This window comes from Panthera uncia, chromosome B1, assembly GCF_023721935.1.
Source record: "Panthera uncia isolate 11264 chromosome B1, Puncia_PCG_1.0, whole genome shotgun sequence".
NCBI lineage: Eukaryota > Metazoa > Chordata > Mammalia > Carnivora > Felidae > Panthera > Panthera uncia.
Genome location: NC_064811.1, coordinates 184808629 through 184824295, shown reverse-complemented (window position 1 = coordinate 184824295; position 15667 = coordinate 184808629). Strand labels below are relative to the sequence as shown.

Below are 15667 nucleotides of genomic sequence, written 5' to 3'. Positions count from 1 at the left end.
AAAGCTTTGAGATACATTACATGATTATTATCTCATTGCATTCATCCCAAGAGATATTTTTGGGAATTGATACATAGTACTCTTAAACATTATAAAACTTTAATTTATAAAAAGCGGTTATGTAATACTGAAAGAAGTAATAAGACTTTATCTTATAATAAATCTTTTTAATTGAAAAGCTTGATGGCAAAAGTGCTTTGGACAAATATTCATAATAAAGAAGAAAGTAGTCAAAATAAGAGACCAACGGAAATTAAATATTTACATTATTAGCTTGAGCTTATAAAACTTTATTCATGGCAAAAATTCCAAATGAAAAAATAATTACCTCTCCATAAGATACCATTAACAGAGAGAAGAGGTGTCATTTCTTAAAATTCCTCTGAACTTCCCATCCCTTTCCCAAATTTTGACCTCCAAAGGAGAAGCATAGAGTATGCCAGATTATAAATCACTTTTGAAAAGTGTTGTACCAGACATTTGTAAAGAGCATTGTAGCTTTCCAAGAGATACATACATTTGGTCCTTCCATGATTTCATTTTATTGCGATCTGTCCCATTAAGCTCTACTTAGTTCATTCTGGAAGTCACTTTTATCTTTATGTCTAGATATTTGCAATACATCCTTAGCATTTTTCTCTTGAAAGCTTTCCACATAACCTTCTTCCAATTAAGACAACATTAAAAGACACCGGTAAAGTTGACATTGCCCATGTGTTTAATTAATATGCCCATCATTCAAAAAGACTCGTATTACCTCATTAAGGGTGTTTCCCCTAGAGCTGTTGAAACCTGACCCTGAAGTGTTTCCATAATATTGTCATCTGAGTACAACTGCATAGGTGTATTAAACTGAGCATGTACAATCTTCACACCGGGAAGTTCCATTTCCAAAGGAATGTTAGGGGCCATCTTAGCAGCAACTTTCAAGTCACCTGGGCAAATAGTACTAAGAGTACTGACAGAAGAAGGGGTGCTACGTCCACTGCCACCGTCAATACCGGACGGAGTACTGCATCCACTGTGTTAATGACCACGTTACACAGAGAGGTGACACAGGAATCAGAAAATCCAGACAGGAGAACACAGAGAACAAGTACAGAGAGGTTAAAAGGAATTGAAGACAGAAAGTAAGAAGTGAATTCAATCAAATTCAAATGAAATGTTTATTTCTAGCTAGAGTATATTTTAAAAAGGGGAGACATTTAAAAATTCATGATGGAAAAAAGTTCAAGAAAATTAAAAAGTACAGGTGATATTGCATTTGTTGGCTCTGTTCTACTAGGCAATATGTTAAGCCGAGGGTTACACATAGAGTTGTGTGCATAAAGTAGAAAAGATGGGGAACTCGCTTTACTTTTTAAAAACAGGCCACACAGTTTTAAACTTGCCAACATCACAAACAAATGATGCAGGGAAATTACATTGGCTGGATGTCCTTTTACCTTTATGAGCTGCAATGTTTAAAATGAAAACATTAATAAATGATCCTTCACAAATGGTAACTGGCTTTGCAGCATGAAGGTCAATCAGATATTTAGGCTAAACATTTCAAAATAGGAAGCAGATGTTTCAGACATGCAGTTACACGTTCCTTGAATAGGTTCTCCGTTGGTTCTGTGATAAAGATTATGTTTGAAAGCTACTTTGTGAACGTTTTCTTGTTACCATGTTAACTTTTTCTACTTTCGTGCTTTAATTTTGTGAAGAGTACACTTTAAAAAATTGTTCAGTGATTTAATACAGGCTCTAGAAACAGCCAATAAATGCTTGTCACCTTGAAATTAATTGATTAGAGGGCAAATAAGGTAGTCTTGGACTCTTTAGATGCCAGCTAGGGCATCATATGTAACTATTTCAGGTAATATTTTGGAGGTACTCATATATTTCCATGCATATTTCTCATTTCCTTTTAAAGATCAATTGAGGGGACTTATTATTAAAACACGAGAAAGGCCATTCATGCAGTTTTAAAAACAGCTAGGGAGATTTCATATTCTCTTTGAATCTGGATAGGAGGCTAGTCACAACTGACATGCCAGTGACTAAAAAGTAATTTTTCTACATGCATTCTAAGTGCAGCATGAGAAATGCATTTTACAAGAAAATGGAATATACTGAGTTGTTTTTTTTTAAGCACAATCATTTAAGACTAAACCAAAAAAAAAATTAGTATTTGTAAATTTTTTTCATGCTTGCAGGTTAGTGTTGCTATAAACTCAAGGCAGAGAACAATTTATATGATGTGTTTATCTCAAAGTCCGTTTTCTCTTAGGGCTTAGGTATGGCTCTTGCATTTACTCTCTAGGGCTGCTAATGCTAACCTTAGCCTCATATAGAGGGCAAAAACCAGAAGGATATTGGGCATCGATTCTGCTGACTACATCAATGTTGTAGCCTGCTTAGTGTGAACAACTCATGTCACTAAATGGATTTTTTAATTTTTTTTGTCTGGTGTTATCCAGTTCGACCACCTGCATGACCTAAATGAGGCGAGTATACATGGATGTGCCCCTTTACTTCCTGGCTGTTGAGACCCTATTTAAAGCCCAGTCTGTAAATTGGTTAATCATCTACAAAATGCCGAGTGGCGTTTTTATCATTTTTGTAGTTCAACACTCTCTTTGCTCCTGAAATCGACCATAGTTGGTGAAAGGCTCTGTGTCAGGACTAGAGCTAGACAGTAGATGGGTAAGCTATGAGCAATCAGAACTTACAGATAGACATTATTTTGTAGTTGTAATTAGTAATCTTTGTTATTAGTGTTCTTGTATATAGCATGCTTGTGTACATAATTTTATTTGAGCAAAGATTGTATCTTCTATTGCCTGATTTCTTTATCATTCTATTTAGGAGCCCCTGGTTATTGAATACATAGGAAATATACCCTTAGCAAACAAGAATGACCTTTTTATAAATTTTCGGACAGTTTTAAAAGATCTCTTGAACTGATGCTCTAAGTAAATAGTTTTGATGAGCTCCATTCACTGTGGGTAGTATCATGGGTCACCATGACCTATCCTGTGACCCGGAAAGGTAGATACGAATGAGATTTCTTGACTTTGACTTAGTGACTTGGCATGTGTAAGCTTGATGATACACTCAATTACTTCATGCCTCCATATCATCAGACAGAGAACTAATTTCCCTGGCCTGTGTACAGACTTTTTGGGATGAACTTCTGGAAGTGAGCTGTCCAAAAACCACTCAGAGGATTCTATTTTATCATTTGGACCTCCAAAATATCTTGTGTATATTTTTGGGTATAAATTTGGCTTTAAAAATTTTACATATTTGCCTATGAAAATACTGATTTTTTAATATGTTTCAATTATGAAATAAAAGAACCATAACTAGCAGTCAGGCCCGAGGGAGATTAACATATTAACAATTTAGTGTCTCCCACTTCGGATTAAAAAGTTGTTCATTTGGCTGTAGCTTGGTATATAGCCACCTAAAACTCCACCTCGATGAAGGATCATTTGGTAAGAACAAGAAATTCAGAAGCTAGAACAAATACGGGACACAGGAAGAAAGGAAAGATAGTAGAGGCATTTTTACAATTCTTTAAGATTTATATGTGGTACCTGTCTTTAGAGTTTATTTGGGGGGGCAGGGAGAGAATGAACAGGGGAGGGGCAGAGAGAGGGGGACAGAGGATCCGAAGAGGACTCTGTGCTGACAGCAGAGAGCCCGATGTGGGGCTCAAACTCACAAACCATGAGATCATGACCTGAGGCCAAGTCAGATGTGTAACCCACTGAGCCACCCAGGCACCCTGGGTACCTGTCTTTAAAGCAAACCCTTTTGTCCCTGTTTCTCCTCTCTCCTCTCCCAAATTCAGCTATATTGAAAGGCACCTGACAATAACAAAATCATGAGTGGCTTGTCACTATCACCATGTTTGAGTTAAAATGAAAATAAAAGAAGGCCATTAGCTACCTGAATCCCTCTGACTTTCCCTGAATTATGATGAAATTAAATGTGTTACTGGTCTTTAGCCACGGCAAGATCTGTGTTACTCTGATGTGTCATTTCACTCATCGCCTAAAGTCCTAGGGTTTGGATTAGTGAATTTCCAGTTGAACCAACCTCAAAAGAATGCAAGTGCATTAATTTTACTATGCTTCTTTAGAAAGTTGCATATATATTTATTCAATAGTAACATAGCATCTTAACTCTTTATCTAGTGTTATGATCTTGGGGGAGGGGCTGGGAAGCTGTGGAAGGTGGGGAAATAGGGAGAAGATATACAAGCAAATAGAATGGGGACCAGGGAACAACGAAGTAAAGAAAGGCTTGTGCAGAGTTCCATCTATGAGGTAGGGTGGTAGCTCTTGATTCTACCTGCCACTCAAGTATTATTAGGTACCCTTAGGACTTCGTTCCTTTATCTAAGAACATTATGGAGCATTAGTCTGTCCCAGCCTTGTGTCCAGGTGCTGGGAAGATATAAGGCACTCCCTTCTATTGGGGGAAAATGTATTTGGTAGTCACTGCCTTTTTAGCCTTGTCTCCTGCTCTTCCACTCTACTGCTTCTGAGTCTGATCTCACAAAATCGGCCAGCTTATTTTGAGATAATCCTCTGGCCCTGACTCTAGCTCACGGAAAGGTCTGCACAAGGAGATCAGAGATCACATATCAAGCGATGATTGACCATCCAGAGCAGGTATCATAAACTTGGACACCCCCAGGGGCCAGCAGGTTATACTTACATAAAAATAGGCCAGGTATCGGGAGTGGTGAGCATTTTGACAGGATGGAGACTAGATGTTCCATCTTAAGGCATTTACTTAAGTTTCTTGGTTTTGGTTTTGTTTTTAACAACAGAAGGGTTACATAAAACACCCTCTGTAAGTTGGATGGGCCGCTAGTTTGTGACACCGGATATAGATCATTATTCAATAATCCTAACTGCCAACTTCCTTCCTCTGGGCTGACTAATGTAGCTGAGGTCAGAGGAATGGGTTTGAGGTTTCCTAAAGTCACTCTTTCCCAATGTGCCAACACAGGGCATTCGTTCCCCCCCCCCCCCCCCGGGGTTGGAGTACAATTTCTAGAGAAGATATTTATTTGAAAAGGATCATCTGACTGAAGATGATGATCTGTTTCTCTGACGGACAGCACTGAAGAGCTGGCCTGTTCTTACTGCAGTCTGGACACAGTTATATCTGTGAGGGTAACAAACATACCTCCCTCTCTCCCAGCTTTTTCCTTATACTGCTCTCCTCTGTGTGGCAAAGTTCCTTTTCAAGTGGCCTCTTTTTCTTTGCAAGTGTCCATAAGGATGAAGATTTACTTTTTGTTATTAAAAATTTTTTAAATATTTATTTTTGAGAGACAGAGGGTGAGCAGGGGAGGGACAGAGAGAGAGGGAGACAGAGAGAATCCCAAGCAGGCTTCAGGCTATGAGCTGTCAGCACAGAGCCCTTTGTGGGGCTCAAACTCAGGAACCAGAAGATTATGACCTGAGCCAAAGTCGGACGCTTAACCGACTAAGCCACCCGGGTGCCCCCACATTTATTTTTATGTAAGAGCTAGAACGAGTGGGATTACACAGCAGGCTGATGGTGCTGTGAGAAACAAGGGCTGAGGTGGGCTACTCACAGCCTGTGAAACATAGAAAGCTGCACCAGCGTTCCCACTGGGCCCTGCCTGTCTCCTGACTTCTGATAGGGTGCCGGTGTCCATGTTTGTTCCTGCTGGCTGGGCTCTCGTGCCCTGGGAATGGGGTACATCTGCCTGCCTCAAAGGTCACTGTGTTCTGATGGGATCCTCAGAGCAGCAGGGGTATTAGTTATAAATATATGTGGTGATTGCCTAACATTTCACAGCTCTATAATCTGGTCAGTATTTACTCTCGGAAATGGACGTTAGTTACCTACTGTTCTCTGCTAAAAGTGAGTTTGTTTCTTTTGCTTTTGAAATAGGCTTCAAAATGAGCAGAGTCACTCCAAACCCCTAAGGGTTACTCTTCTTAGTGATTAGTAAGGATTTATTAGAGAAGCATGCACTCCAGACATCACAATCTCAGAGCTTATGACCTGCTTCGGCCTGGGATTATGAAAGGTTTGGGCCGAATATTGTGCTTGTGTTCAAAGTAGTTCACATCCTGTAAAAACAAAGGGTTAAAACGTTCCTCAGTGGAAGATAGTTTTTGTGGGTTTTTTTTTTTTTTTAGATAAAAGTAAATGAATGATAATTGCACAGAGAAGATTATTTACCACCAAATATTGACATGACTAAGAAGGGGGATGATGGAACCGAGCGATTTCTTCATTTTAAGCATCTGTTCACTAAATGTTCAGGAACTGGCAGACTGGACTCCAGAACATTCTGGATCTGTTCTAGATGCTTGTCTTTAAACTAAACATCTGACTGTGCCTTCAGGAAAGTAAAAATAAAACAGCAAGAGCTGGACTTTGGAAAGGAAAAGAAACCGTACTATCACTGTTAAGAGCATGGTGGCCAGAAGGCAAGTCGGATACTTACTTTTGAGGTGAACTAGGAATGAGACCCCGCAGCTGTCCGTGAAGCGCGTCTTGTATATTGCTAGTTGAATAGAGCCCAATGGGTGAGTTATAGGAAGCGCTCACTACCTGTCTTTTGTCATCAATGTTTGCTGCTGCAACGAAAGGTTGGGCCCTTCTGTTGTGCGCGGTACCAATGGGTTTGAACTCCTGTACAATGGCAGACAAGATACACAGAGCCACAGAACGCACAACAAAGCCATTAATGAGCAAACCTAGAGCATCGCTGTTGTTAATCAAGGCTTCTTCACCCCACTGCAAGATTAACGGCAAGGTTAAAGGAGGAGTTACGCATAAACCTTTCTACATTTTCTGTGAAATTTACATGTGCTGTATTCAGCCACGTTTAAGGTGCAGATGAATTGACCTTATTTAAAATATCATAAAAGAATTTGAACGTTATTCTTTTTGTCTGGCCCTACTGACTTTCACGGCTGTAGTTGTTAAGAAATTCTCATATGACTCATTTGGATACTGAAATTCGATGTCAGAAATGAGATTTGTGGCTTAGAAGAATTATCATAGTTAACTTTTTCTCAAGTAGAACTTATATACACTTTCTCTTCTATGAATATCTTATTACAGCTTCCTCCATTTTAGGAAAAGGAGGGGCAAAACAATCAGAGGGAGGGAGCATTTATGAATACTTATACCGAATCATTTTAACTAATCCAAGTAAAAGTTTTATTTTTTCTTTATGCCTACCACAAAAAAAATTCTTATTTTGCATTATGTTCTAACTTTAAATTTAGAACAAATAATAAGCATTAAAAGCATTAAAAGCATTAAAAGACTTTTTTCCTTATGAGAGCAGGGATACCATGTATATGGAAACTTTCTTTTCTTTTCTTTTCTTTTTTTTTTTTTGTGATGATTGCACGTTGTGTGTTTAAAGAACTTTTCATGTTTCTTTTAGTCCCAGAAGGACTAAAGTCAACAATTCAGATAGCTAATGTATAAGACTCACAAGAGGATCTCCACTTTATTGCTTGGAGAAAAGGATCAAACATCCGAGTCCCAAACTCTGAAACATGCCTGAATGATCGGAAACTCTATGTTATTATTTTTTAATGTAGGAATCCGGTTTTCCAATTTTTACAGAGATTTGTAATTTCGTAAAGTCATTAAATATCTTTTTCTCCTAAGCGACAGAAGAAAACCAGGAGGGAAGGCTAAAATATACACAAGCTGATTCTCTTTCCAGATCTTTTCATTTGGCAGAATCAGTAAGATAAATCTTTCCAATATTTTCACTCACGCATTCACATCGACTTCACTTACTTTGGTGAATGTGCCACCAATTTTTCACACAGATTTCAACTAGCACAAACATTTATGATTCTTTGAAATGTTACTGAAAGGAGGCTGTTTTTATTAAAAAAAAAAACCAAGACGGTCTTGTAATATTCTTGCTCATGTCATTTTTTTCTCTTCTTGTCATTACAAATGAGTAAATCGTGGGATGGCGCTTTTTTTGGTTGTTGTTAGAAAAAGAGACTGTCTTCGTTTCTTAGGGGAGGAACCAGAGTTTTGCACACAGATTCTTGTGCTTGAGAACATACTGACAGCTTCCTTTAGGGACCCACGCCACATGATGCTTCGGTGTTTTGATTCTGAGCAGCCACTCTTCACACGAAGTCCCTATTCCCCCATCTAGGTTTCTTGGAAAAGTTCACTTAAAATTTTAATAGTTGTAACAGGCAAATGGGGTACAGCTTCAAATACTAGCTGTACTGAGTCTGTGACTCCAGCTACCCCAAATCTCCTGGTGCCTGAAAATCGGGGATGTGGTAGAGAGCAACTTTTCTCTCATCAACCTTGGGCCGCGTATTATAATAGCCTCTTAAACTTGAGAAGGTCTGAGTTGAATACAATAGGCTGTGATCCTATAGTGTGATTGGATTGACTGGCATCTTACTGATTCATTATTTTTACCTCCAGAATAATGGCTCACTGCCTAGGAGTTCTTTGGGGGACAGTAGGGTTGCTGCTGTTAGGCAGCAGAATGACTGAAATCACCAAATGTGGCTTTAGAAAAATGCTGAGTCCCAGAATAAGGGAAAATGTGTGTAGTCACACATTTATACAGTGCCACCATCTGATTGTTTTGGCTGATTTAATGATGAATTCTGCTTTTTTTTTTTTTTTTTATGATTTCTGATTAGCCATTATTAGGGCAGGAAAAAAGTGAATTGGAAATAATTGTAGGTAATGCCAGTGGTGATGATTCAAGCCTTTGTTACTCTTTTTGAAATGAAAGAAGAAAGCTAATTGCCTCATTTAGTTTTGGTAAATTATTAATTTCTCAGGCTAATTAAAAGAGTGAATCAGGCAGAACTGAAGGACTCAAGCTTTGTGGAATTTTTTTTTAACAAAGTATGATACGCCTTAAAGATCTTGATAAATAGAATTGAATTTAAAAAATTAGTTAATGTGATATGATGGTTTTATGGGGAAAAAAGCCGCGGCCCTTATTTCTTCTTAGTCTTAAAATGATTAATAAACATGGGTGGTGATTGTCCTGTAAATGAGGCATCTTCACTGAAAATATTTGTGCACTAATAATTTCTAGTAGTGCTTCCGAAAAGCAGCATTTGAGTTAATCAGCTCCAACCTTTTTCTTTGCTTTCAGTTTTGGTTATATATTGCAAAGGTCATAAATGTGTAATTTGTTAAAATAAAAAAAAAACCTTACTTTCTGCACAGAATCATAAGAGGATATAAAAGAATATAGGCTTCAATCTAATATAGGCTTCAAACATTTGTATTTAGGCTTTGCAAAGCATTAGTTTATGGGCTGCTAGAGTCATTCCAAAAAAGCACAATGAAGTTGTATACATCAAAGGTAAACAAATTTAAGTATGGCACGGGGAGGCAACATTGTATCCAAGTCTTCCATCGTTGTTGATGGTCAAACAGAATCAAAAGACAAAGCCAATGACAAGTTTGGTATTCCACATTAATTTCTTTTTACATTTTCTGGAAAATCATTCGTAACAGTAATACCAGTAAAAAATTATACAGCAGTCAATACAGTCCAGCTCTTGTGTTTATTTTACCCAGACAAAAGCATCCAAATGATTCTCATCTCTTGGGAATTCAATAAGTAACCACTGCAGTTAATGAATGCATTTTAAATGTTATTTTTAAATATTAGGAGCTTATGCTAAGGAATAATAGTTTGAATTAATAAAGCGCTAGAGCCAACAGAGTAAAAGCTAGGCAACTAGATGGAGGCTTGCTGATATTGGGGAGAATGCAGCTGGTGACAACAATCTCCAACCCCTTAGGATGACCTCAGCAGTGACAGCATTCCAAGACAGTTGCACCTTTCAACTTCCTACTTGAAGAAGTTGTCCATAGATAAAGATTCAGCCCAAGAACTGAGGCTATTACCAGCTCCAAAAGAAACAACATGTTTCATGGTACATACATAGACGTATGTATATACTTACTAAAAAAAGTGGTGGGAAAATAAGGAAAACAAGGGATCATACCTTCGATCAAGGCACGCTGAAGAACTAATGGTATTTTGTCATGTTTGGAATTTATGAACAATCACCACCTGACCTCATGCTCACCCCTCAAAAGAAAAATAGTCACCCCTGCAAATTTTTTTCAGTGATCTGTTTCAAGTGTTTCCCGTATATAGTAGGGAACAGTTTGGGGATTAAGAAAGCTTGTTTTGAATGGGCCGCCTTCCAGTCATCACAAAATTGTAGACAAATCTATCTTTTGAAAATATAAACAGCTCCAACCCATACCTCACTTGATTGTGTGTAGAGTTCCTATACATCTTTATTATCAGATCTTCTAGGGCCAAGGATGTAATTCTTTTATGGAGACAGAAACAGTTATCTTCTCATTTAGAAATGAATGATGTTTGTTTCTGAAAAGCATCTTTCCTGTGTTGTGATAGCTACATTATAATTTTGAGTTGTTCAACTAACATTAAACAAAGATAAGCATAATGTCTTATTTGAGAATGCCGGCTTTGAAGGACACAGACCTCTAACAACATACCGTTAGCCTACAGCTAATATATAATGCTAATATAATGCTTTGTATAGGAAAATGCATATCTGCTCCCAGGCCAGGTTCAGTGTGGATGGAAGGCTTTTATTCAATGGCTGTGGGTTGATCTAAACAACTTCTAAGGTTCTTTTTAAGTCTAAGATTCAAGTCTAAATTCAAAAAAACAAAATTTAACTTTTTAATAATAGCATGAACAAATGAAAAAAAAAAACTAGGCATTAAAATTTCATGTCAATTGTTACTATAGCTGTAAAAGGAAAGTCCCCAAAGCCTGAATCTATGCATAGGGAAAAGACTGGAAATAAATACACTAACATTTTCTTAATTGTGGCAGGGCTTGTGTGGTAGGATGTAATATTTTTCCCCCTCAATGAATATATATTACTTTTAATTTTTTAAATATTTATTCATTTTTTGATAGAGATAAAGCGTGAGTGGGGGAGGGGCAGAGAAAAAGGGAGACACAGATCTGAAGCAGGCTCCAGGCTCCGAGCTGTCAGCACAGAGCCAGCCCGACGCAGGGCTCGAACTCACAGACCGTCAGATCATGACCTGAGCTGAAGTCAGACGCTTAACCGACTGAGCCACCCAGGCGCCCCGAATATACATTACTTTTAAAATGAAAAGTATTTTATTCTAATAGCCAAGGTCACAGAATTTACAGTGAAAGTTTCACTTGGCTTAAGAAATAAGAGCTCAAATACTGTTTTGCTCGATGGCATTTTCTACTCATCTACAGCGGCGTCTTGAAGCATGATATATCAACAGCATTTATTTCTCAGACAGACACGTCTTTGTTGTCCATAAAGTTGCCTTATTTGCAAAGTTCCTATTTTGGGTGTGTGCGTGGGGGGAAGACCTCTCTTTGCAAGACATCGTTTTGCGTGGCGTCGTGTTAATTAAAAAAATAAAATAAGAAGACAAACATAACCTCCGTTTAGCTTTCCTCCACACTCATGCTCCAAGTTAAATTCACTGCTTATCATTTTCTTTCAATCATTGCATTTTGTTCAGTTTATGCTTTGGCGTTTCAGATCGCAGGGGTTGTGCTAAAGCTGAGCTATGTTCGTAGGGGACGTCCGTCCTGAAGTGCCAAGTTACGTGAACCGATCATGCAGAAATCTGGCCTGAGGATCATCAGAGTAGGAGGCCTCTGGCCCATTAAGGGAAGAACCGAAATGGTTGTTATCTCTGAGACCTTTGAACACCGGCCTCCCTGAGTGGGTGCCAGTAAGAATGAGCCATGACTCAAAGTAAAGGAATGTTCAGAGGCTCCATCTGACTGGCTTCTGGAGCCTTTAACCCAAGCTTCACCTTTCGTTCTTTTTTTTTTTTTTTTTTTAAATTTTTGGGACAGAGACCCATATACCTAGAACGGGGGAGGGGCAGGGGGAGGGGGAGACAGAGACGTGGACACAGGCTCCAGGCTCCGAGCCGTCAGCCCAGAGCCTGACGCGGGGCTCGAACTCACAGACCGCGAGATCGTGACCTGGCTGAAGTCGGACGCTTAACCGACTGCGCCACCCAGGCGCCCCTCGTTCTTTTTTTTTTTAAACCTATCTCATTCTCTATGTTTCCCCCATTTGCGCTATCCTAAATATCCATATTGCTTAACCCCAAGATGTAGGACACATGGACTAATATATGATTGAGGAGAGGCCAGAGTATTTAAACTTAGGGTTATTTTAAAAAGTCCAGTTTTTGTAATAATTATGGTCATAAATTCAAACTTGTAGATTTATAAAAGGGGCTTCTTCTAGAACGAAAACTCAGACAATTTCCCTTAAACTCCACTTCTGGATCAGATGTTAGCAAAACACAGGCTCCCATTTTGGTCTGAGCTCAGCCTGTGCTTGCTAAATACTTGCTGAGGCACCCACATGCCAGAGCAGGTACTGCAACATGGTGAGGGATCACTGGGGATTTGGTACTTTGGTCGTATCTTTTTTTTTTTTTTTTATTAATTTTTAAAAATGTTTATGTATTTTTGAAAGAGAGGGTACAAGTGGAAAAGGGGCACAGAGAGAGAGAGAGAGAGAGAGAGAGGATCTGAAGCAGGCTCTGCCCTGAAAGCAGAGAGCCCGACGTAGGGCTCCAACTCACAAACCGTGAGATTATGACCTGAGCTGAAGTCGGAAGCTCCACCGAGGGAGCCAACAGGTGCCCCTGACCCCATATCTTAGCGGCTCATATTGGTGAGATCAGATTTTAAACATTAGGAGAAGTCTGGAATGGAAAATTAGTTTGCAGAAGGGTGCAGTACAATTTTGGATGTGTACTATATATGGAAAAGGAAATTCAGAATTTTATCCATTTCGTCCTGGTGACAATAAGAGATTGGGTGGTCAATAAATGCATATGTGTGAGCCTTAAACTTTCCTTTCTTTCTGTTGTTTTTTAAAGCACCACATGATCTCTTTTTCTCATGCGTTGCCTCTAAGGGATGAACTGGAGGTGGGACGAAGCTCAGGGATTCCTGCAAAGGACTATCTACAAGTGACGGCTCTGCCTGGGAACTTTGTTTTTTCCTCCTGCAGTCTTGTCTTCTATCTAAGGTAATGTTGATCACAGGTATTGTTCTTCACCAATCCACCTCGGAGGCCAGGGGCTAAGCCACCACCAGCATTCAGATCCCTTCTCTGAAGAGCTGAGCTCTCGCCTGACCTAAATCGCATTCAACTTGCATGACCACTTTTACCCTGCAGCTGCCGGGGCTGGGGGCAGCCAAGCACCATTCTGAGAATTGGTTCCCAGGTTTGGTCCTGGGCGATGGTAGAAGAGGCAGTTTATCCATTTCCTTTCATTCATTTGTCAGGTATTTATTGAGCGCTTGCTGTGTGCTCTGCCCGGGAGGCTCAGAGTAAAGAGAACAGACACAGCAGTCCTCACCTTCATGGATAGCCCAGATCACGCTCCCTGCCTTTGGGGCCTGTTTTCTCCTCCTTTGCTCTTAATGATTTTTAGGCTCAGGCTCTTCCTTTCTTCCAGTCAAAGGTCTAGGGCGAGGATCTAATAAACTCATGCTCTCTAAAGGTTAAACTTCTCAGGATGTTTCTTCTTCTGGGGGGATTGTATTTGAACTGAAAATAAAGTTTTGATCCAAAGCAGTTTGTAATGACCCTTGTAATGGTGATGTGGAAGGCAGTCCTGGTGTCCAGGAGGTCCTATCGCGTGGGCAGCTCCCGCCTCACTGTCAGGAGAGGCCAGAGGCCTTCTGATCACAGCCTGGTGGGAGGCGGGTACCATACCAGTCCCACCAAGAGCTCCCACTAAATTGAAATCTCTATAAACAATTCGATGTGCCAAGTTCTTTTTCTATAGTGTTTTATTTAGGTCTTTGAGAAGCCCGATGAGACACAGGTACACGTTACTCTGAACGTGTTTTTACTGAGGAGAAAATGGAGGCTTATGAAGAAAGTGGAAAACTGGAAGGGACAAATGCAGGAGTTGATCCTGAAAAGGCAGATGTTGCTAAAGCATAAATTACAAATATGTTTTCAATGCATTTGCAGCAGTTATATAGGAAGACTACAGTTTGGGAATATTTAATCAGTTTAGTAGGAATACTTGTTTAAAAAGGGATACCCAGGGGTGCCCGGATGGCTCAGTCGGTTGGGTGTCCTACTTCGCTCAGGTCATGATCTCACGATCCGTGGGTTCGAGCCCAGCGTCGGGCTCTGTGCTGATAGCTCGGATCCTGGAGCCTGCTTCGGATTCTGTGTCTGTCTCCCTCTCTCTCTGCCCCTCCCCTGCTCACGCTCTGTCTCTCTCTGTCTCTCAAAAATGAATAAACATTAAAAAAATTTTTTTAAAAAGGATACCCAGTTTATGTAGCTGTCTCTCTAAACTTGGGAAACCTCTGGCTAAGGAGAGGTTCTAAAATCCTTTCCTTAATTACATTTTGCATACAGCACGATTGAGGGTTAGTTTAATTTCAGTGTTTTTGGAGCTTTTGAAAATAGACATGGTCAGATAGGCATCAGATTATTAGATTAATTTAGCTCATTAGAATTGCCTCAAGGGAAAATCCTCTGTCTTTTGTAATTCTCCTGCATGGGCAGAATATCACCATGATTACATAATGCAAACCCTTTTTTGTCGAGTAAACTTAATTATAGAACTCCAGAACTGAGAATTAAAGAAGAATGTAAAATAAAATCTGGGTGAAGACCTGGAAGAATTGAAGTTCACAATAATTATTAAATTAGAGACACCTGTTTCAAATGCTAGACCCTAATTTTGTTTAGCTTTGTTTTAATATTTTAAACTTCTTGGATTATGTCATGGTCATATGGCAGAAGTCCATCAAAAAGAATGAAAAAATAAGTGGACTGTACATAGATACAGCCAAATTTTTCCAGAGAACATATCTATCTTTTAACAAGGTGCTTGTCTGGGCATACTTCTTTTTTTTCCTGATGGAAAAAGCACATGGATAATACAAATTAATCTCACAGAGTAAAGACAGACAATGGCTCCATCAGGTGGCTCATTCTAAGTTTTTTGTATTTGCCACTTCTTCCTCTTGGAAGGTGTCCACATCATTTAAAAGGAAATAGAATGTGAATATCATTTACTCTAAAATTCATACCTGTGGTTCTGATTCCAAGTTGATTTTGAAAGGATGAGCCTTCCCATCTTCAGATACCTGTGGAGACCATAAGCGAGTTTCTGCCCTGTAAATAAAAGAAATTTTGTAAGCTCCAAATTCTAATGGTACTTTCAGTTATAGTATACTTTCATCTCCCATAATATTTATCGAGATACTATCAAACCTTGATAGTTTAAGCAAAAGCAATGTTCCCTGGTCATTATTCTGTATTCTCCCATCTAATTAGTGTTTTGCATACTTTTGGGGAAACTTGAGTGGATAAAAATTGCATGGAGGACTACTATAGACTGAAGTTTGGGTCCCCCCACAAGTCCCCATGTTGAAGCCCCAGGCCCCAGTGTGATGGTATTTGTAGGTGAGGTCTCTGGGAGGTAATTAGGATTAGAGTAGGTCATGAGGGTAGAGCTTTCATGATAGGATCAATGTCCTTACATAAAGAGGAAGAGATCTGAGGTCTCTTGTCTCTGTGTGCATGCACCAAGAAAGGCC

General features: G+C 39.3%; 1 protein-coding gene across 2 annotated transcripts in view; it reads right to left on the bottom strand.

Moving 5' to 3' along the window:
- Window positions 1–15667, bottom strand: part of PDLIM3 (PDZ and LIM domain 3) — a 30496-nt gene that overhangs the window by 4964 nt on the left and 9865 nt on the right. The window contains exons 3-5 of one of the 2 annotated variants that reach the window (XM_049632594.1): window positions 15158–15242; window positions 6046–6113; window positions 758–1021 (exon numbers count right to left, since the gene is read on the bottom strand). In XM_049632594.1, coding sequence (XP_049488551.1) covers window positions 758–1021; window positions 6046–6113; window positions 15158–15242 — 417 coding nt within the window. Of the gene's footprint in view, window positions 1–757; window positions 1022–6045; window positions 6114–6493; window positions 6682–15157; window positions 15243–15667 lie in introns of both variants that reach the window. The other variant, XM_049632593.1, reaches the window with a different exon arrangement.